This window comes from Rhipicephalus microplus, chromosome 1 (assembly GCF_043290135.1).
Source record: "Rhipicephalus microplus isolate Deutch F79 chromosome 1, USDA_Rmic, whole genome shotgun sequence".
Lineage (NCBI taxonomy): Eukaryota > Metazoa > Arthropoda > Arachnida > Ixodida > Ixodidae > Rhipicephalus > Rhipicephalus microplus.
The window spans coordinates 227739565-227762781 of NC_134700.1; the positions used below are offsets into that span (position 1 = coordinate 227739565).

Sequence of the window (23217 nt, forward strand, 5' to 3'; positions counted from 1 at the left end):
GTTCAGCCTGTTCTCTACTATAAATGCGTGCGTTGGTGTACGCTGGTGAGTTCGTTTTTTGCGCTCCCAATTTCGAGCCTATATAACCACATTATGCCTCTTTCTTTTTGGTCGCTTTCAGTGTACACGTTGAGACATGTTAAAACACGTTGCACACGACACTTTTACTACTTATTATCGCCGCAGTTGCGAAAACGCGATTTGTTGTTGTCTTCCTGGTAGCATTTCTGTATTACCCAGTTGAACGAACCCCCAGTCAAACTATTGCGTGCGATGATCCTGTTCATTTGCAAATTAGCCACCATGTCAACTGTATCTTTGGACTCGTATGAAGCCAGTAATATAATATGTATATATATTTTTTTTCAACTCTCAGAAGTGGGAGAAATTTAACCAGCTGAACTTGTTTGGCGATGCATATGTGATGGACACGGGCCTTGACCAAACGTACTAATGTAAGTACGCGCGATGAGGCTGGCAGGCCGGAGGTTCGTCAAATAGTGGAGACGCTAAATAAGTAACGGCGCTTGAAACATCTATTTATACTTGAATTACCTTCGCTCATGAACATGCTCATGAACTACGATATCAACAGTACTGTTTGACGCTTCTCATGGTGGCAATTTCCTTCTACTCGGATGTACGGCGTTCGTTTAAAGTCATGAACGGATTGGTAAATCTTTCGTTCATTGTTCCTTTATTTCACTCGCTCATTATTTTCGTCATTTTGGTTTTGCAAGATGTTGCCATTCCGTCGCCACACACATCGCAACTCATCCGCGGACTTTTTGTGTTCACGTATTATCCTCAGACTTACTTTCGCAAAGCCGGCATAAACGAAGTGTAATCATGCGGAGCGTAATGACCATACAAATTCATTATTATGACCGGCGTTGACATATTTAACACATGCCAAATAAACATTTATGAGCGCAGACATGCCTGGCCTGAAAGCATGTAAATCGTGTTTTCTTTTCCTGCATGTTATTTTTTTTCTATAAGTGACAATGGTGCCGCCATAACTACCCCCACTTGCACACAGTATGATTGAAATTTGTCGGAAAGGACGAAGAAGGACCACATAGTGACACTTAAGAGTGTGTGTTGTTGTAATATGCATATAGTCCTTGTTGAGTCGAGGAGACGAACATTCATCTTGTAGTCAACGCTGAGAATGCTGCGAGGGAAAAGTAATGAGAAGAATGGTAGAATGGCATTGAGATTTCGGCTGGAAGAATGATGGACATGAAAAAGCTCCAGCATTAGCTGCATGCCTGCAGCATGATCGAGGGCTGCGAAGGGACTTATCCTCTATTGCATGGGCGTTGGCTGGGGGTTGCAGATGGGTACTTGCCCTCCTCAAGCCACTCCAGATCTTGCGCCACAGTCAAGCTACTCTGTCCCTCTCCCCCAACCCCATTGCGACATGACTCGGGTTTGCACCCCCAAGACATAGTTCTGCCAGCACCTATGCTCAATGCACATTACATTGTCATCTGTGCTATAGACAGTGTCTTGTGTTGTCATCTGCATGCCCTGAGGGGTTTAACTCCATCAGCAGAGTGAAGTTGTACTGGCCTAAATGGCATTTGTGCTAGTGGAATGGGCTGCACATTAGGTAGCGTAACCGGCCACGTACTATACCGGCGGAACAAATTGGACATGAGTAGTGAAGTAAGCCTCTTCGGATGATGTGCAACAGCCAGCATTGGTATAAAGACGCAAAAGTCAGTGTTAGTCAGATTTATCAAAACTCATTGCGGCATCACTTGTGTAGTCGCACTAACAACGAGGACATCCAGAAGTGGCTGGAGAAAGGGAACATTAGGGCTTTAGTCTCGGAATGGTAAAAGTAAACCATCTGCTGTGTTGCATTAGGGCACAGACCATCTTTTGTGTTACATTCATTGATAGTGTTGTCATACAGACTAGACAGAAAGCCGGCAGCCGGAGAAGATGAGCTGTAAATGGTATGGCAGGATTTCACTGTGGTACATGCATCACTTTCACTGTGTTGTGCAGGGACCATACCTAGTGTTCAGGTGTTTGATGGCCTCGCCCCACAATGGGGTAGTGCAGCTGGTCGTCATGCTACAGTAAGTACACTATGAGCTCCAATGAAACTTCCAGGCAGTTAACAGTGGGGCTAGCAGGCTGTCTGGGAGTGGCATTATGTAGAGAGGCATAAAAAGCATGGAACCGAGCTTTGAGGGTTAAGGCAGCAACTGTGCAGCTTCCAAATCAGGTAAAACAGATGGCAGTGAGTAAAATTGAATGTGCTGGTAGATGTTCATATAACAGTCACAGGTGATGAGGCATGGCACTATATTGTGTAGAGAATTCAGGACCTCGTGATCCACCTTGGGAAGCAAACAGTGTCACTCTCCTCAGTGGGCTGGCATAGCAGTGTGCAGATCATCGTAGGCCTACAGGCTGGTCAACTGCACAATAGGAACGAGGCCTAGTTCCTCCGGGAGTGTGCCAAGCAGAATGACATGCTTCAATGCTTGAGCCGTGGTGCTGCTCTGACCTGCTGCTCAGCATTGCAGAAGGGAAAGGGCTGAAAAATAAAATAGGAAGAGAGAAAGTGCTCATTATGACGAGGAGCATAAGCATGTGCAGTGTTCCCTTTCAGTGGGGTGGGGTGGAGGAGTGAAAGTTCATCGCAGCACCCTGCCCCTATTTAAATGTACGGAGCAGACTTTTTGCCCCCTCTCCTTTGCAGTTCCTCGTTCAGTTCAGTCTCGTACAAAAACATGTTGAGGTTTTGAGGATATTTTGCTGGTGACAAGGATCAGGTGTACGCAGCAACATAACTTTTCCTGGTAATTTGTGATTTGTTAACTTTAGCAAAAGGGCTGTCATTTATTGTCCTTACTTAGCATACCATGGCCAGATGCACTAGAGGTGTTAGTATTCTCAGATAAAGCATATTTGTCACATTTATAACCGTCTGTATGGCTGATAAAGTGTATGTAACAAGTGAACGTCACGCCTAGTCACAATCTGTGCAGTAATCTTGCACTGCTCCATCTCGTGGTCGCTGAAGTTCTTACATGCCCGTCTGGTTGAGTTCAAGAAGACACTGGTGGCGATAAGTTTAGGAAGACCAATATGCTGGAACCTTTTGGTGCTGGAGTCCATATAAGGGTATTATGAGGGTATTATGAGAGTATTAACATCTGGTTGTAAGAATGAAATGGACACTAGTATTGTTAATGCAGACCATATTTGCCTCCACATACCCTTCCTTGCTTTCATGTGAGCAGCAGTGCCCAGGATTCCATGGAAACCTCAAGCAGCGATCACTTTTCGTGCGAACATTGTGCGATTTGGCCACATCCTGAGTAAGGCTCTCATTTAAGGGCAGTATCCATTCTTTGTAGCAGCAGTTGCAGCAGCATGGCAGAGAAGACGACGAGGCGCTCGCAGCTGTATGAGGCCGGTGCCGCTGCCTTGGGCCTGCGCGCAAAAGGATTTGATTCAGTTCTTAAAAGACTTTTGATCATGGCTGAGTAACCAGCTGCGGAGAGGAGCGATCTCGCAGAGCGGTGTCGAGCTCGCCCACTGTCTGGTTAGACCGAGACTTCACCGGTCTGCCAGGTCACTCATCTCCACAACATAAATCTATGGTTTAAAGCCACAGAATATGGTTCAGCTGCGAGCTCAAGGTACATGCAAACCAGCTAGAAGAAACATGACCTATTAGGTTTACAGGAACTCAAATTATACTTTATCTATGCAGTGTGTGCAATTTTACACTTAAGTGCACCTTATCTGCTTCAATTTTTATATATAGTTATGTATCTATCACTCATATTGTAAATGTTTTCTTGCCTACTTTACTGTCTTGTGCTTATGACAATGTTGAGTGTTTTTTTTTAGTTGTCTTTTAAAAAGGTATGTGGATGCTTTCAAGTAGCTTTTACCTCACCCTTTTCCTTACAATGAATAGAAAACAAAAACAGAAAAAATTTCGAATAGCCAAAACAGTATCCAGATTAATAAATTTGTGTCTGTGTATTTCACAGTGTACTAGGGCATATTGGAATGTTATTGGTGCCCTTTATACTGAAAAAAAAAAAAAACTGACTCCATTTACCTATTTACTTGTTATGCACAAGCATCTGGTAAGAAACTAATGGAACTGCTGAATGAATGGGTCCGAAGTGCTAGTTTTGCATCAGTAATATTGCCCAGTATCTGTAGTGGTTGCTGCTATAAATTTGGCAGTACTCTCCCTAGCTGTCAACATGTGGTAATAGTTTGAAGCTCTGGGGAATGGAAACACTAAAAAGCTTTGACATAGGTGGATAGCAACTTCAACTGTTCAGTCATTACAGGCGTGAAAAATGCAGCACCAGTCATAACAATATTAATATTGAAATGCAATATAGTTCCAAACATTGGTTGTCAATACATGAATTGTAAATTATTTATGAACAATCAATGGATTGTAAAATGACACAGAATGGACACCACGTACTGCAAAGCATTCACAAGGGGTCACATTTGTGTGGCTCAACAAGTAGAATTAATTGTGTTGAACTTCTGCAAGTGTTACGCAGGGCAGCACTGATGTGTCACTTCTATATAGTTACCATTAGTCTAGTTACACTGTGACACATTTAGGCACATACATTTTAGCCCCTTTAGATGTGACAGACAATTGGTTCTAAGAGAACATCCAAATAGGTTTTCATTAGAAAAGAAGAATGTGATACCCTGCTTATAAAAGATATATCAGATAAGGGACAAGAACTGCTCCCCTGTAGTGTATCTTTTGTAAAGAAGGTATACTCTACATTCACAATGTTTCAGATCCTGTGGATAGTAAGTGTAATGCCTGAACAGTAGTGCTAGGTTAACTACTTAGTGGTCATCACATGCCTTATATTCAATCAGCCATGTCATGCTGGAACCATTCATTGTCGTGATCAGTGAAGCAAGTAGCAGCTTGGTTATTAATTTGAATGTAGGCGACTCGGGAAATGCTAAATAAACATGGAAGCAGGCCCACAGCCATAGGGAGGAGGGGGGTGGCCCTAGGTACGCAGCCCCCCAACAACTTAGCATTTTCAAGTCCAGTGTAATGAACATTTTTAACACATCCAAAGTCACCCGTAGCTTTTCATGAAGCTTGTGCACGTTTGAAATGAAAACCAGATATAAATCTTGTACTTAGTTTCTGCTCTGCGAGTTTCGGATTTCAAGGTTGGTACTGTGGCGAATGCACAATGCTCAGCTGTCAAGCAGCTCAAATATGATGTCCAAAAGCTTAATTTCAAGGTATGTCTCGTCCCAGTCTGAACACAAGGGTCAGGACCTCTCTGACCCCCCACAATTTATGCCACTGGAGAGCTTTCACTTGTAGCATGGATTGCAGGGCAGCCTAGTGAACTATAGTACAAACTGTCAATTCAATGGTCGAAATGTAGATAGCATACGTCGGCGTAAAATGAGGAGCCCACTCGGACTCGCTCATAACGTGTATTTGCGCTTAGAGCCTACTCTGACTCAGACTCGCCAAAATTTTCCTTCAGCTGCACTCACTCAGACTCACGGCCACTAAAACCTTTCTCAACTGAGCTCACCGAGACTCAAACTCAACAAAATATGGCTCACTTGGACTTAAAATTGCCGCTTAAATTGAGTCTGAGTGAGTCTAAGTGAGTCAACTTTGAGTCCGTTAGCCCAGAATTAGCTTTCTTGAATGTGGTGTTAATGTTCTATAAAACTAATATCTCACATAATTGGTATTTTTGGCACTCTTCGATATCGCACCTTCATTACTTTTATTGCAAAAATGACCTTCTATAAGGACAAAGAGCGCATCTTGTTTGCTGCAAGAAAGCTTAAAGGGTCCGAGTTTTCTATTCGGGAAGACTTCTCTCTTGCCACGCGAGAGGCAAGAAGAAAGCTTATCGAATCCGCCAAGGCCAGAAAAAAATTCTTTAGGCTATCTGTTGACAGATTGCGCATAAAAGATGCAGCATACGTGTACGACCATGCAACAAGCACGGTAGTGCGACTAGGCAGATAGCTAAGGCATGTTAACCGCATCTGTGAATTCAAGCAGGCACCCGAGCCTCGGAATTCACCCTCACTCACCGTATCATTCACTAATATTCGCACCCTTCTGCGAAAGGTCTGCTCCTTCCTTGATGACACATGCTCTGACATAATCATCTTCACTGAGATATTTCATGCAGATATTTCAGATAATAAAATTAGTCCCCTACAAAATGCTTATAACATTTATCGTTGTGATCGCTTTAACAGGAGAGGTGGAGGTATAATTAAAGGCATTAAAAGGCAATAACCTCTTATCTAATGGCATCTTCTACAAATATAGAAATGGTATGGGTTGTTTGCAGGACTCAATTTGAGAAATTATTGATTGGTTGCTGTTATCACCCTCCAGACACTAATCAGGGTGTCTACCAATTACATTTTTCCAAATTCCCTGACTTTTCCAGGTTTTCCATGACCATTTCAAGCAAATTCCATGACCGGTACGTCTGCTTGGAAGAAACTGCGCACTGGAAAACAAACTCCTGAGCGGTAAAAAGAAATTATGAGGCGCTCATATAAAATGGAAACCATGCTGCTTTATTGCATTCCCTTGTCTGAAAGCATTTTTTACAATAAATAAAATATTCAAAGACACAATAATTGTCCCTCGACAAACAGAAAAGCTTGTTTACTTGCATCGGCAATGCCCTCACTGTTTCAAGGATTCAATCTCTTGCTGCAGCATGGAGACCTGAAGCTGTGCGTCTTCCATCAGTTTTTGCTTCTTTGATTCAAGCTCTTTCACAAGAGCCGCAGTCCTCTTCTTTTTCCTTTCAGCATCCAATACGTCCAACCGTTCCTTCTTTTTCCTCTCCAGGTCTTCCTTCCATTTGATGTTGGAACTTCGAACCATGTCTATCATCTTGTCTGTTACGTCAACTTCTGCAACACCACCTGCTGCAGACATCTCATCGTACACTAACCTTTGTGCTACAAGTGACTCCTCCTTCATATTTTCCACAAGACATTCCTTGTTCACTGAAAATCCCCGCTCCACGGAAGAATTTCCATGTGAAAGGCACAGCACAATCTTCACAAACAGCAGTAGCTCTTCATGAGAACTTGCACAGAGTTCCACCCACAGCTTCTCCAAGCGCTCCCTTGCCCGATCAAATTTTCGCAAACGCACTTGTGCAGTGCTGTTCGAGCACACTTTACATATGATCTACTTGCTCTCTCTCCTTGTAGGCCTGTAAGGCGCCCATGCTCTATAAGTACTTCAAGTGCAATGTTTAGCTGCTTCTGGCCAGCTTCCACAGAAGCGGCACAAACTGCTGAGTTTAAGCAACTGGCCCCCCTTGTCAGCTTGTATTTCAGAGGTGATCTTTCGATTATCTTTGCTGAACAGGCCTTAATAAATAAGATGCATTCTTTTTTGACACTTACCACCGCTGTGTGAGATGGTTTAGTGATCTTTCGCAACTCACTTTTGGCGGCAAGGCCTATGTCAAAGGCAGCTATACCAATGATGTTGTTTGGGTTCTCCAGATCAATTTTTATCAGTTTTGAAAATGTGCCTGCAGCATCCAGCTTTTCCTTTAGCCGATTCGTCCCAGCAGTGACCGCAACAGGCCGTCCAGTGCTGTTGCAAGAAAGGGTAGCATCGGCTTTTCTGTCTGAAACTCAGCCAAAAATGGCTCCAATTCTTCTGAAACTGAAAGCATAAAGGCCAGCTTTACTGGCAGCATCTCGTCTTTCACAGCCGTCTCGACATGAGCATAGCTGCCACACGCTGGAAGTTTCTTTTCTTTCTTGACATGCTCAACATATTTGACCACATTTGGGAGGACTTGCAGTGCCCTAGCAAGAGCCTTGCCATTTTCCAGCCAGCGCACTGAGCAAAACTTTAGCGGAAACAGTATGCTCCCTGTGAAATTGACATAGTCGGCTCGGCGTGCAGGGACGTTTTTGAACAAATTGTACAAGCTTCTAAGAAACACTACTGTGTTCCACTTTGTCACATTGTGGCCTGTTTTAAATGCACCACTCACAACGTGCAGTCCGCAGCTTCCAATGTCCACAATATTCTGATTTCCATCAGACGCAGAAAACTCTTGCTTCAACGACTTCAACAACTTCAAATTGACGTTTGGACCATCCATCGAAAGTTGAAGTATTTTTGCCGGCTCAATGTTCTCAGTGGCCCTTTTGAAAGCGGCAGCTAAGTCTTCTGCGCGAGTGTGTCCTAAAAAACAGGACGTCAGGTAGCGGTGAGGGTGGCGATTTGGGCTTGTTGGTATGGTTGCATGATGATGGATGGTAGCGCAGACAACGAACACGGACAAGAGAAGGCACATAGACACAACACAGCGCTAACTTTCAACAACAGTTTATTACACGCAGATCTCCGTGGTGTATGCGATCCACCACGCCAACGTCGCACGTGCGTAGCTCTAAAAACCATCAAATATAACCAACGCGCGTGTTCCAATACTTTACAATTTTATATTTTTTCAATCTTTTTTTACTTTTTCTTTCTTCCTTTTATCCCATGTTACCACAAACCCTATCGCGAATACATGTAATCAAGTTCCTTATCTGTCAACACCACTGATGGGCTGCTCACACACGTGTCACCTAGCTCTGCAATTCTGCCGGCCTCCAATACCAACCGCGTCATCTCGTGCCTACTTCTATTGATTATAACCGTTTCCTTGAATTTCGGTGTGCAATTACATCTCTGGCAATGAAGGGAAAGAAAACCATCAGGAACAACACTATTTACTTTGTTATTGTGCTCGCGCAAGCGATCGTTTATGCATCTACTGGTCTGACCGATATAACACTTTCCACAAGTAAGTGGAATGAGGTATACAACACACATGATGCACTCCACAAATAGGTTTCTATGTTTCTTTTGGCATACATTTGATTTTCCCTTGTCTGGTCTTGTGCTTCTGCAAAGACTCACCAACTTATTGGGTGCCGAGAAAACTACGTTAGTGCCACATTTTTCCGCAATCTTTTTTATCCTGTGAGAAACCTTATGCATGTATGGAATTACGGCAAAACTTTCCTTTCTTGAGCTCACCCTATCCATCCCTTCACATCTTTTCTCCAGCACTTTTCTGTGCAATCCTTCAGCAACGGACACGACGAGGCTCTTGGGGTACCCGGCATTGCTTAGCCTCGAGACCTGTTGTCTGAAGCTTTCATTCATGAGGCACCGGCAGGACTTCTTTAGTGCCTCACTCAAGCACATCTTCGCAATGCCTCGTTTTACCAGTTTAGTATGCGCTGAGTGAAACTGTAGTAAAGGCTTACTTGCTCTGGGCTCGTAACACCAGCATGTCTTTTCATCTGAGAATTGAAAGTTAATGTCAAGAAATCTGAGCCTTCCGTCACATGGCATTTCAAAAGTCACTTCAAGTGGGTTAAGCCCCTCACGAAAAACGCTACACACGCTACTACATTGAGTAGCAAAATCTGCAGTTCTGTCATTGATAAACACTAAAAAGTCATCGACGTACCTAAATACGTGCACAACATTGTATTCATTTAGGCGTCCTGATAGCCTCCTGTCCATTTCAGCCAAAAACAAATTACTTAAAACTGGTGCTAAGCATGAGCCAATGCATACTCCTTGTTTTTGCAGATACAGGGTACCATTGTTTTCAATAAACGTTGACGACAAGTAAAACCTAAGTAATTCTAAGAAATTGTCGACGGACGTACCTGCTTGTGAGCTAAATCTAACGGCACCGTACTCATCGATGCATTCGCCAACACTTGTTAATACTGCTGATTGTGGCAGAGAATAGTACAGATCTTTTATGTCAGCCGAAAACGCTTTTAACCCTATGTTTTTTCGTTCCCTGACGAAACTTATCACCTGTTCCGAATTTTTTGTCAGGAAGGGGTCATTTATGTCAAGCAAGTTTAATGTTCCTTGCAGATACACAGCTACAGCTTTTTGCCACGTGTCCTTCTCCGACACTATCACTCTGAACGGTACTCCTTCCTTATGCGTTTTAGCACTAAAGAACACATCCAGACTGTCATTTTTACTTTTTCTGATACCGCTAAGCACACCTTCTAGATTCATCCTCTTACAAAGTTCTATTGCTTTTCCCCTCACTTTTTCAATCGAAATACTTTTCTTTTCGCTGAACACTGCCGTAATAGCACTTTTAGCCTTTTCTTTAAATTCATCATGCGAGAAAACCGCAAACCCTCCTTCTTTATCGACTGGAAGTACACTCAGAGCATGCTGTGTCAAGTAAGTTTCCACGCGTTTGAGAGGCAAACTGCGGCAAGGAGGCCTACACAATTTTAAAGCGTCCACACCTTCGTTGATGATCCTGGTGGCTTGATCCTCGGGAACCCGCTTCGACACTTGACGTACAATTGATACGAGTTCCGGCTTGTTCTTTTGAGGTTGCACGGCAAACTTTGGCCCAAGTCCCAATACTTCTAGTACAAAGCCCGGTAGGCAGATGCCTTCTGCCACATGAACGTTGGAGGTTGCACTCACGCGCACTTTGTCCACCAAATCACGTAACAGTCGTAATTGAAGCTTCCAGTGGAATTCTATCATTTGGTCTGCCAGACGTAGATGCTTTCGAAAGTGAATCTCCGCTGCATATGACTCGTAAGTTCGATGCATCTGCGCCCGTAGGTAGGCTCTGAAAAGGCGTACCTGTCGAAGCCATTCTGAGCGCTGAATTTTCATGATCCTCGTTCTGTGCCCATCTGAAGGGGTACACCCTCCGAAGAGCGCTCGAACATCCTCTGGTAGAATCTTGTTCCTTATGGAAAAGCTGAGCGTTCTTGCCTTGCACACGGCGTTGACGATGAGGGCTACAACACCCGAAGGATCTCGCAGTACATGAACGAAAGAGCCCGTTGAACGAGAAATGAAGTCAATGAGGGTGGCGATTTGGGCTTGTTGGTATGGTTGCATGATGATGGATGGTAGCGCAGACAACGAACACGGACAAGAGAAGGCACATAGACACAACACAGCGCTAACTTTCAACAACAGTTTATTACACGCAGATCTCCGTGGTGTATGCGATCCACCACGCCAACGTCGCACGTGCGTAGCTCTAAAAACCATCAAATATAACCAACGCGCGTGTTCCAATACTTTACAATTTTATATTTTTCAATCTTTTTTTACTTTTTCTTTCTTCCTTTTATCCCATGTTACCACAAACCCTATCGCGAATACATGTGTAGCTGTGTATCTGCAAGGAACATTAAACTTGCTTGACATAAATGACCCCTTCCTGACAAAAAATTCGGAACAGGTGATAAGTTTCGTCAGGGAACGAAAAAACATAGGGTTAAAAGCGTTTTCGGCTGACATAAAAGATCTGTACTATTCTCTGCCACAATCAGCAGTATTAACAAGTGTTGGCGAATGCATCGATGAGTACGGTGCCGTTAGATTTAGCTCACAAGCAGGTACGTCCGTCGACAATTTCTTAGAATTACTTAGGTTTTACTTGTCGTCAACGTTTATTGAAAACAATGGTACCCTGTATCTGCAAAAACAAGGAGTATGCATTGGCTCATGCTTAGCACCAGTTTTAAGTAATTTGTTTTTGGCTGAAATGGACAGGAGGCTATCAGGACGCCTAAATGAATACAATGTTGTGCACGTATTTAGGTACGTCGATGACTTTTTAGTGTTTATCAATGACAGAACTGCAGATTTTGCTACTCAATGTAGTAGCGTGTGTAGCGTTTTTCGTGAGGGGCTTAACCCACTTGAAGTGACTTTTGAAATGCCATGTGACGGAAGGCTCAGATTTCTTGACATTAACTTTCAATTCTCAGATGAAAAGACATGCTGGTGTTACGAGCCCAGAGCAAGTAAGCCTTTACTACAGTTTCACTCAGCGCATACTAAACTGGTAAAACGAGGCATTGCGAAGATGTGCTTGAGTGAGGCACTAAAGAAGTCCTGCCGGTGCCTCATGAATGAAAGCTTCAGACAACAGGTCTCGAGGCTAAGCAATGCCGGGTACCCCAAGAGCCTCGTCGTGTCCGTTGCTGAAGGATTGCACAGAAAAGTGCTGGAGAAAAGATGTGAAGGGATGGATAGGGTGAGCTCAAGAAAGGAAAGTTTTGCCGTAATTCCATACATGCATAAGGTTTCTCACAGGATAAAAAAGATTGCGGAAAAATGTGGCACTAACGTAGTTTTCTCGGCACCCAATAAGTTGGTGAGTCTTTGCAGAAGCACAAGACCAGACAAGGGAAAATCAAATGTATGCCAAAAGAAACATAGAAACCTATTTGTGGAGTGCATCATGTGTGTTGTATACCTCATTCCACTTACTTGTGGAAAGTGTTATATCGGTCAGACCAGTAGATGCATAAACGATCGCTTGCGCGAGCACAATAACAAAGTAAATAGTGTTGTTCCTGATGGTTTTCTTTCCCTTCATTGCCAGAGATGTAATTGCACACCGAAATTCAAGGAAACGGTTATAATCAATAGAAGTAGGCACGAGATGACGCGGTTGGTATTGGAGGCCGGCAGAATTGCAGAGCTAGGTGACACGTGTGTGAGCAGCCCATCAGTGGTGTTGACAGATAAGGAACTTGATTACATGTATTCGCGATAGGGTTTGTGGTAACATGGGATAAAAGGAAGAAAGAAAAAGTAAAAAAAGATTGAAAAATATAAAATTGTAAAGTATTGGAACACGCGCGTTGGTTATATTTGATGGTTTTTAGAGCTACGCACGTGCGACGTTGGCGTGGTGGATCGCATACACCACGGAGATCTGCGTGTAATAAACTGTTGTTGAAAGTTAGCGCTGTGTTGTGTCTATGTGCCTTCTCTTGTCCGTGTTCGTTGTCTGCGCTACCATCCATCATCGTCAGGTAGCGGGTTTTGACAACGTCGTCAGCTGGGTCCCAAAACCTGATCAAAACGTCCATTTGCTCTTTCTGAGCAATTTTGTTCAGGGACTCGTCAAAAGCCACGACCACGTGTGGGACACTATGCAGCTTTGATAGCAGCCTGTTTCGGAAGTACGGGGCTATACCGTAACAAATTGTATAGCCAACTTTGTCCTTACCAAGTTGCAACTTCTTCGCGACGTCGCACGTGGGGAACATGATGGGAAAAAGCGCCGCTGACGCTGCTGCTGAACGAAACGATCCATGGGTCGCTATAGTGTTCAGACACTAAACAACTTCTGCTTTCGTGACACATTTTTTGACCAGAAACCCATTCAAGGATGCCTTCCCGTCAGGCGCGACGGCCACCGGTTTAGCAGGCACGCTTTCAGCACTCGTGCTTGGCACAGTCGATACACATTCACTCGTAGTCGTAGCAGTCATGGAACACGGCAAGTTGGGTCCAGCACCGAAAAACGCGCGGATGTGTGTCTGGGAAGCACTTTGCACAATGCTCACAGCAGTTAGGTGTTTCTTGCTCACAGCGTGACTGGAGACAGCAGCGATGCCCATATTGCTAAGCGAGAAAGTCTTCTGGCATGCTGCACAGTGAGCCTTACTTATATTGTAACGATGTTGAAGGACTCGGGGTATAATAAAACGTATTTATTAAAGGGCGAACCTGTGCCCACAACTCAAAGGGACTATGGTCGTAGCACGTTACAGCAGAATGGCAAGATGTCTTCTTCTTCTACTTTTTCAAGAAGAGTCCCAAGCGCGTGGCACACATCAGCAGGGGCCAGCTGGGTTCTCGTGCTATCATCATCGTCTCTGCGCAACACTAGACGGCGCCCATGTATGTCTCTGTGCGTGTGGTGATGGGCGCGTTGTTTGAATGCAGGCACTATGTCGTGGCATAATCCCCCTCCTCACACGCATCGTCCCGATGCGTCAGGCAATGAATAGATTCGTGGTAGGCGTAGGCGTCACTGGTCTTCCGGTGATCTCTCATAGTACGGCTTCATCCGGACTACATGTACAACCTCTGTAGGGTTGCGGCGTTTTGAGCTCCCGTGTATAGCGGATCTGACTTGGTAAGTTACATCGCTTACACGATGGAGTACTTCGTAAGGCCCGAAGTAGTGGCTAAAAAGTTTTTCAGAAAGTCCGCGGCGACGCACTGGGGTCCATATCCATACTTTGTCACCTGGTTGAAAATGCGCTTCGGTACGACGCTGATTGTACCGATAGGAGTCGATACGTTGTTGGCGGCGTATTCTGTATCTCGCCATCTGTCGTGCTTCCTCGGCTCTTTGCAGGAAGTCGTCTAGGCCAGGTGGATTGCTGCTTTCATCATTCAGTGGTAACATGGCATCCAGTGGAGTGGTGACTCTTCGGCCGAATACAAGTTCAAATGGTGTCACTCGCGTTGTTTCTTGAACGGCTGTATTATATGCGAACGTGATGTAGGGCAATATTTCATCCCACAGTTTATGTTCGACGTCAATATACATTGAAAGCATATCAGTCAGAGTTCTGTTCAAGCGCTCCGTTAGGCCATTTGTTTGAGAATAGTATGCTGTAGTTCTTCTCTGGTCTGTGTGGGTCATTCGCATCAGACATTTCATTAGGTCTGCAGTAAAAGCTGGGCCACGATCTGTAATTACCACGCTGGGTGCACCATGTCTGAGGACTATGTTGTTAATGAAGAACTTGGCAACTATATCGTTCGGCACTGCTCTAATCCATGAGGCGTGCTCGGATATTTCCGCGTTCACCCAATCAGGGTTAAACGAACACTTCTTCGCAAGAGGCATAGCAACTCGCTGCATGCTCACGGCATCACAAGAAGAATGGCAATATGGCTGCAGCCCAGGCATCTTGATATGTGGATCGGATTGGATTGGATCCGATCTGGATTACCATATTTGCTCTACTACTGTTTTTGTATCCCAGTCCAATTTACGCACCTGTAAACTACACATTTCAGTAAAAAAATAATTACGACTCGCATATTTTGTGCACCTTGCCCTCTGCTGATGGCACTTCCAGCCTAACCAGAAAACCCTCAAGCCGAGCCGAGATCGCGGCCAAGACAAACATGCACAATTTTATGCGCGTGAGTAACGTTGTACTCGGAAAGTAGAAGCGCCAGCTATGCACTGCTTTTTTTTAACTATGCTTCTGCTTAGCTGTTCTGTGTGGTTTAAGGAGCGATTTTTAAAGCTTTGATTAATGCTAATGAATATTTTCGTGACAATCTGAAAGACTACAGTCAGTTTCCATGACCTGGCCGGATTTTTCAGAAATTCCCTGACTTTTCCCTGACTTTTCCAGGCGTGTTCAAATTCCCTGACTTTTCCAGGTTTTCCAGGTTTTCCAGGTTGGTAGACACCCTGCTAATCCTTCATTTCTAAGTGACTTACGAAGCACCATAACTCATGCTGTTAAGAAGTGTCCAACTGAGGTCGTTTATTGATTTGGCGACAAACAGGCAGCAATTCACCATTGTTAATTATTTTTCATCCCCACTTTCATATGTTTGTTCTGGTGTGCCGCAAGAGAGTGTGCTCGGTTCGCTGCTTTTTCTTACTTATATTGATGACTTACCAAGTAATTTATCCTCACAAGTGCGCATTTTCCCTGACTGTATAATTTGCCGAGCAATAACTAGTACTTGTGATCAAGTAATAATTCAAAGTGACCTCGACCTCATTAGCAATTGGTGTAATTATTAGCTAATATCCCTTAATTCAAGTAAATGTAATGTCCTTCTCTCGTAAACATTCTAACTTTGAGTTTTCTTTCTTTATTAATGGCAATCGCGTATCCAGTGTTAACTCCTAAATATTTCGGTGTAACATTCACATCTAACCTTTCCTGGACTACCCACATCACCAACATCTGCAGTGACGCCTCACGATCATTAGGCTACATACGCTGCAATCTACGTAAGACCCCCACAAATATACGTGCCTTAGCATACGTGACATTTGTTCGCCCTCAGCTTGAATTCGCCTCTGCAGTTTGGTCCCCTCATTACATTTATTTCACTGCAGTCGATTCAGAATAGAGCCGCTAGATTCATCTTCTAAAACTAGGGTCATAGCGCAAATAACACAAATTAAAAGAGAACTTATCACTTTCTCTTTTGAGCAGCCAACGTGATATAAACCTCCTTTCATTATTTCATAAATACGTACATGAAACAAGGCCATTATCAATAACATTGCAGACATCTGCATTCACATCAAAGAGACTGGCCCCGCCGCGGTGGTGTAGTGGTTAAGGTACTCGGCTGCTGACCCGCAGGTCGCGGGACCGAATCCTAGCTGTGGCGGCTGCATTTCCGATGGAGGTGGAAATGTCGTAGGCCCGTGTGCTCAGATTAGGGTGCGCATTAAAGAACCCCAGGTGGTCAAAATTTCCGGAGCCCTCCACTACGGTGTCTCTCATATTCATATGGTGGTTTTGGAATGTTAAACCCCACATATCAATCAATCATCAATCATCAAAGAGACTGAACAATCATCTTTCATTCACATGCAGGCTCGGTAAAACATACATTTTGAACTCATCTGCACTCCCCCATGTCATCCGCATGTGGAACAGCCTTCCAGATGAAATTGTGGGTGAACGCAATCGAGAAAAATTCCGGCACCTTCAAATCACCCCTTTTCAAGATTAACTGCTCTGTTTATTCATATCAAGATCAGCACCTACGCCTTTATGTCTATGTGGAGGGGGGGTGGGGGGTGAGAGAGGCTTAGGTTTCCTCCCCAACGTGATTCATGCCTTTGATCTATATATATTGAGAAGGTGTTTCAATGCTATGTTTGATTAGAAGGGAGTATAAATGTAAACCCACATAAAAGTGACAGTAATGCTGAATATGAGTAGATAGGACCGCAGGTTGGTGTCACCCCGACTCAAGCTCACCCAAATATCACTCACCCGGTCCCTCTCAGACTCGCGTCTTGATTCGAGTCTGAGGGAGTTCGAATGGGTCGACTGATGAGCGAGTTTGCCAGTCTATGGTAGATAGTGACGTGTTTGCAATGCTTGCCCAATCACTTGAGCTTCTCCCACCTACGCCTCTTGGTGTGTTCACCAGTTTGCAATGGCTCCATAATAGCAAGCTGAAAAGTAGCCAAGTACACCAAGAAGATTGAGCTATCAAGAATACTTCATTGAATGAAACAACAGGAGGACCATTCAGTTATTCTCTTTTTTTTTAATTCTGATTTCCTGCATGGCAGTTTTCTAAATCACTTGTTTTTCGTATTCAATGTGTAGGGAAAACCAGACTGTTCGGCTAATCTGTGCGGTCCTGGCGTGGCAGCTTGAGAATTGTGGCACTTTGATAGTCAGTACGACAGGTTAGGTTATTATTTCAGTAGCGTTCCAATGTATATGTAATGCAACAGTGCCCTTTTACTAGAATTTGGCAGCTTGTTGAATAGCATGAAATGCGTGAGACCAATCTAGAGTTTTGCTTACAGCATCTTGTAAAGGGAAACTAATAGGAAAAACATTTTTAATGTATTAATAAAGTACAATTTCACAATCTCAAAAACAACACTATTACCACGACATGACGCTTGGTAAGGGAGAAAACTCGTTAAAAGAAAATTCGGGTGGAGACGCCACTGTGAGATTTCAGCACCAAGAACGGTGACATACTAAAATTTGAAGGCATCTACTGGGTCCTACTAGCTTCTATTCGATAAAACTGAAGTACATTTTCTTCTGTGGGTGCTCTAGACCTAGCATACAAAGTTTCGGAAAATTTCATTGAGCCCATGTTGGAAAATATGAAAAATACATTTTGAAATTTGCTGTGTCACGCACAAAGAATATGGTGCGAAATTTGGAAGTGAAACTGTTTTCTCCGCTAATAATGAACCTATGACAGTAAGACTTTTGGCATTAGAGTGCTCAGCGTGCAGTTTATCTATCTAAACTAATTCATTGTTTGTCTGATGTCCATTTAAAGCTTCATCACTGGTTAAACTAAACAAATCAAACTTCTACCTATGACGATGGCAACATTTCTCTCCCACCTCCATCTACACGACTGACAGCAGGACATGCAGTCGTCTTTCTGTAGGTTACACTCATAATGAAGGGCACTAATGGTCTAGTACAACTTGTACGGTGCCATTTAAATATAAATAATTTAAAAGCACTCAGATGTTTTCAGGATGAGCCCTGGAACAACCAGAATTTTCATTGATTTAGCAATCACTAGTTTCATTTTTCTCTTTGTTTTTATGCTGCTGCAGGGCCCCGTAATAGTTGTGTAAGCCAAAGAAATTGCTTAGAGAGGTGTTGAAGGGTTGAGTAACCACACTTCTGACTGAGTGTAGCCTTAACACAACAAATATTTGTGGTCACCCACTGACTTTCCCAAGGTAGCATGTTGGGATTAACTCAAGCAGTTTCAGATGATGAACCTTTCTCTTCCAGAAACTTTGTGTCTTCTATATTCAATAATCAAGGACTTAAAGTCAACTTTCAATATTTTAGAGTGATGATTACTATTGATGTTCACAGATGACAACTCACATGGTGAAGAATGAAGAGTAAATTTAAGGGCTATTTTTATTTTGTTAGACGCAACCTTAATGAGAACTAAAGACAACGGTTGCTAGGAAAGTACAGCAAATTTTATTAGAAGTATGTAAATGTGAAGAAAGAAAAATGAATGAAACGATAACTTCCCCCTGGCAGTGACCGAACCTGAAAACTTAATAACGTGTTCGATGCTCTACCACTGAGCTATGGCAGTGGTCATCCCTCTGTCCTCTTTATAGGGTATATATGTGCACTTAAATGTGGGAGTGTCAGTGAGCGCCCCGACATGGTGAGTCATTCGTTCATAAAAGTCAATTGCAGCATACGATTTGTTGGGCTTATAGATTTTGGCAAAGGTAACAAAGAGTTTTGGTATTCAAGGCATGGTACCGGCCTGGTACCCTAAAGCACGAAATACACTTTACTTCATATAATGAGTAGTTGTGCTCGAATGTGACAATCAGCCCTCGCAGCGCCTATCAGCAATTATTCAGTCGTACAGTACTTGCTTTTGTGCAGATTTAGAATAACAGGGACAGTTCGCTGCACGGTAAGGATTTGTTGCGAAGTTTAAATGTATAATTAGGACCCCCTTGCCGTATGCAGATATCAAATGAACAAAGCTTCACAACTTGATAAAACTGTAATTGGCTATATTTTGCACATTGTCATTAGTGTGTCATTATTATATTTGATTTCACTTTAGTTAACTATTCAGTTTATGCCACCGAGTGTGTGTTATTTTGGCCTGTCTTCCAGGGTCTTCTAGGACCATGTATGTGCCACTGTGATACAAGAACATCTGAAAGTATGCTTGGTATGTCTTTGTGTGTATGTCACAAACGACTGCAATTTTCATCTCGCCCGCGCACCCTATCGTCTAAGGAAAGGCGCTTTTGTGTTGGGAAGACGACATTCGGCGACTGGCGACGCAGCAGCGGCAACGCTGAGTTTTCCCTACACTTGTACCGAAAGGAGAGACATGTGTTCGAGGAAAAAGAAATTACCTTGAGAGGGGACGATATGTCCCGAAAGAGTTTTGACTGCTTTGAAATCGGCATTCGGCAGTTGACGTGCAACCAGCAAGAAGCGCGGTCATCGGTGTCGGGAGGCTCGCGTAGGCGGCGAGTATGGAGTGACCCGCGCAACGTATTGAGATGGCTGCAATTCCGGGCACCCTCGCTGTCTACTATGCCGTCGAAATCTTCAGCGGCACCCGTCAACTCCCCTACGTGTACCGAGAGCTGGCCTGGTCCCTACGAAACTTTTTTCAGCTGTTATTTTATTATAACCAACTTTTCAATAATTGTAGTTGTGTGCGCTGCGTCGCACGTAACAATTCAGAAGTGCGAGCATGATATTCTGCTCCGCAATGATTTCCCTGTATCTCTCTTTGATTTCCATTGTGCTGTAATTTAATAACATTCCTCGTTTTTTTTTTCTTGTACCTGTCGTGTTCTTTTAGAGCATAGTTTTCTTTGTTGTTCTTTTCATGGTGTGTTAGTGTTTTTGCTCTGTTATTTTTCTGTAATCTCCTTGCCATTGCCCTTGTTTTAATTAAATGCTTGTTTGTGTTTAAGCAAACGTCCGTGTCTGCACTATGAGTACGTCGGTCAAGCTTGTACATCACCACACATGCAACCCCGCACGGGTCGACCGACCTGCAAATAAATTTGAGATGTGCCACTTCATGGCCTTTCAGGCGTCGCAGGCTGAAGTGCGAGGTGGAAGCCTGCGAGTCTCCCGCACGTCGATGTTGGATTGGCGGGGCTCACCCGAAGTGTGACAGAGTACATTTGCCAATATTATGCTTCTCTCAACGATAAGAGTGCATAAGAGTCCTTGTGACATCGATGTGCTGACGTCTTGCGCCGAGTGTCAAACTGATCTGGTGTTTTAGTTTCCGGGTAACTTGTGAGCAGTGCAGACTATAGCATAATATTTAAGTCAGTGTTACCATTATTTTTAATTTGCATAAGTAGTGCTCATAAGTAATGCTCATTGCACTTAAATGTGGGATGAAGGTAAACAGTTGAATGCATCACCTTTAGCTGTATAAAATTCAGTCAACACATCATGAATAAAGCTTTGCTCTGCATAGATGCCAATATGTACACTGCATCTTTGTAATTTTTCTTGACATAAGTGTGCCACGATCTTTACGCTTTGATAGCATTCATTTGTTTGTTTCCCAGTAAGGTTCACACAGTATTCAGAGCATAATAAGATGCATAATGCATATTATTTTGTCCTTATTCCACGTCTTTTTTTTTTAGCGTTTGCATCTTGTGTTTTGCAACTCAGCCTTCAGCTGAAGTCATCATGTGTCAGTTTTTAAATCATTTGGGAGTTGCTCTTCTGAAATAGGAAATTGCAAGGTGATGCTTTTAATGACTAGACACTTTCTTTGTTTATACACTATTATCACAATGATTTTTATATTTCTGTGTTCTGCATTACACACTAAACAATGCAAGTAATGCTACCTTGTACATTTCTCCAGGCACTTTAGAGAGAATAACAGGACATTGTTTAGACTGCATTTGTTAATGTGCACAGAATTTAGAGCACAGATTTGAAGAACAGCGCTTTGGAGGGCTTAAGTAAATGTTAGCTTCATACAAAGGACAAACATTAGTTGCAGGATGGGCTTCATGATAGCAACAGCCTCATACTAAATGTAGTAGCTCGTCAATATATTTAGAACATGCATTGTCACTTTGCTCCTTGCGATGCAACCTCAGTGCATATATTTTCTCGAAAGCTTGGTCGAGGCAGTGGTACTTATCTTTGTATCTGTCGTGCTCAATGTTTACCGCTTTTTTCTTTGGGCCAGTTACACCGTGGCCATCGTGCCAGTATTGAAGCCATAAACGTGTTTATCTTCGCACACGCATACAGTTACATCAGATGTAATTTTTAACCTTACATTAAAGTGTTTAATAATAAAATTGTTGAATGAAGTTATGGTGTTGTCATTATTCAGGCTCCCATGACCAGTGGTGAGCTGTGGTGCTGTCATCTGTCCTGTCTTTAAACTTGGAGCTTAAGATGTAGGCTAAAATTTCAATTTAGGCTAGAATTTTTACGTCACGACCACGTGACAATAATAGAGAGTTCTTAAATAGGGGCCCCAGTCGGTTTGGCGCCTCCCAAATTATAGCGCCACTGCGCATGCGCGTTGTCCCAAGCAGAGTTTGGGTTTGCGTTGGAGATGCTATTTCACTTTATATATATATATATATATATATATATATATATATATATATATATATATATACAGAGAGAGAGAGAGAGAGAGTCCTTCCATATCAAGTGTACCTGGTCAGTTATTGACCATATCTAATCACTCCGAAAAAAAAAAAAAAAAATCGTGCAGATATGTGAAGGACAAGTTTGAGAGGTAGTTGTTGAGAGGCTTTATTAGGCAAAAACAAAAAGAAATGTATTGCCTAGAGGACGCTTCAAACGTTGGGCACCCACGTGTAACTGTGTTGTGCTAAATAATTTCTATAATATTACTGGTATGAGCAATTACTATGTGAAAAAATTCTCCTTAATCTCAAGGTGCTACTCTTTCACAACTGTGGTCGTTTATTCATTTTTGTTTAAAGTTTCTCTTTTGTTGCCTTGGCAAAATATTGCAATATGCTGCAGATTTATTGTTTTTTTTTATATAACGCACAATTTTTGCTAGTGATATATATACATATTATGTTTTAAGCATTTTTATAATAAATGAATAAAATACTTTAGAAGCGAATGAAGCAAGAACATCGGCAAAATATCGGCAAAAGTTGGCAGAACATCGGCAAAAGTTGGAAAAAAACAGCATTCTGACTTATATTGCGACTTAATTTTCGAAACGTATCGGTTCTAGTAAAAAATATGGCTTATACAATGTTTCATATCACATTGTGTCAGTGAGAGGTGCAGAAAGTTTCAAACGAATAGAATTTGCTTGAAGAAAGAAAAATAATTTTTCCATCTCGACAACCACGAGGTACTACGAAGCTTGCCTTTGCCTCGTCTTCATTGCACAACATGTCAGCTCGAGGTCCCAGGGGGGGCTTTTTGGCAGTGACTAATGCATGTCATACAACAGCTTGTCACTCGTTTTAGTAATACTGCTGTATAGAACGTCAAAAAGTGGCTATACTGCTTATTTTTTGAAATGGTATCGTCCCCCTTCGATCATCGAAAGGCAGGTTATATTGAACCGCTGCTTAGTCCGAAGGGGCAGAATTATAATACAGTCGATGGCCTGGAATACAGCACTGGGGCGTTGTGTTTGGCTCCTGATAATGAATAGACATGGTCCTAACAATAGTTAACGACATGAACTATAGTTTATCTAAGCTGTTTTTATAATGTATCAGGCATAGCCCGACGCGTGATTGCTTAGCAGTGGTGTGCATAATGAAATGATGTATCTTATCCAGATGGAAATCATTTGATATCGTGCCCATAAATGACGCTTAATTCGCCATTTCCGGTTGTTATTTAAACTTTGCATTCATATTTTTTAATGGTATTAGGGTGCTCAAAACTTTGAAAGCACGTCACCATTACCGGAAGAGCTTTTAATTAAAACATTTTCAGCACTTTTGGACCATTAAGAAAGAGGGCGGTGTAAATGTTAAAATTCGTCCGGAAATGGTGACTGAGGTGTCGTTTATGGGCATGAATTAGCATCAACTGCAACGT

General features: G+C 42.9%; 1 protein-coding gene and 1 long non-coding RNA gene across 2 annotated transcripts; one reads left to right on the forward strand and one right to left on the reverse strand.

The window, feature by feature from the left end:
* The first annotated feature begins 55 nt into the window (after nt 1-55).
* LOC119159573 (uncharacterized) lies at nt 56-21473 on the forward strand. The gene is made up of 2 exons (XR_012894665.1): nt 56-455; nt 19270-21473. It is a non-coding gene; the product is annotated as an uncharacterized LOC119159573 (long non-coding RNA).
* On the reverse strand, nt 6592-13666 carry LOC142771239 (uncharacterized). Its single transcript, XM_075872714.1, has 2 exons — nt 12526-13666; nt 6592-8291 (listed from the first exon to the last, which is right to left on the reverse strand). Exons 1-2 carry the CDS (start codon nt 13150-13152, stop codon nt 7614-7616), a joined length of 1305 nt encoding a protein of 434 aa, XP_075728829.1. The 5' UTR covers nt 13153-13666; the 3' UTR covers nt 6592-7613.
* Nucleotides 21474-23217: the final 1744 nt, after the last annotated feature.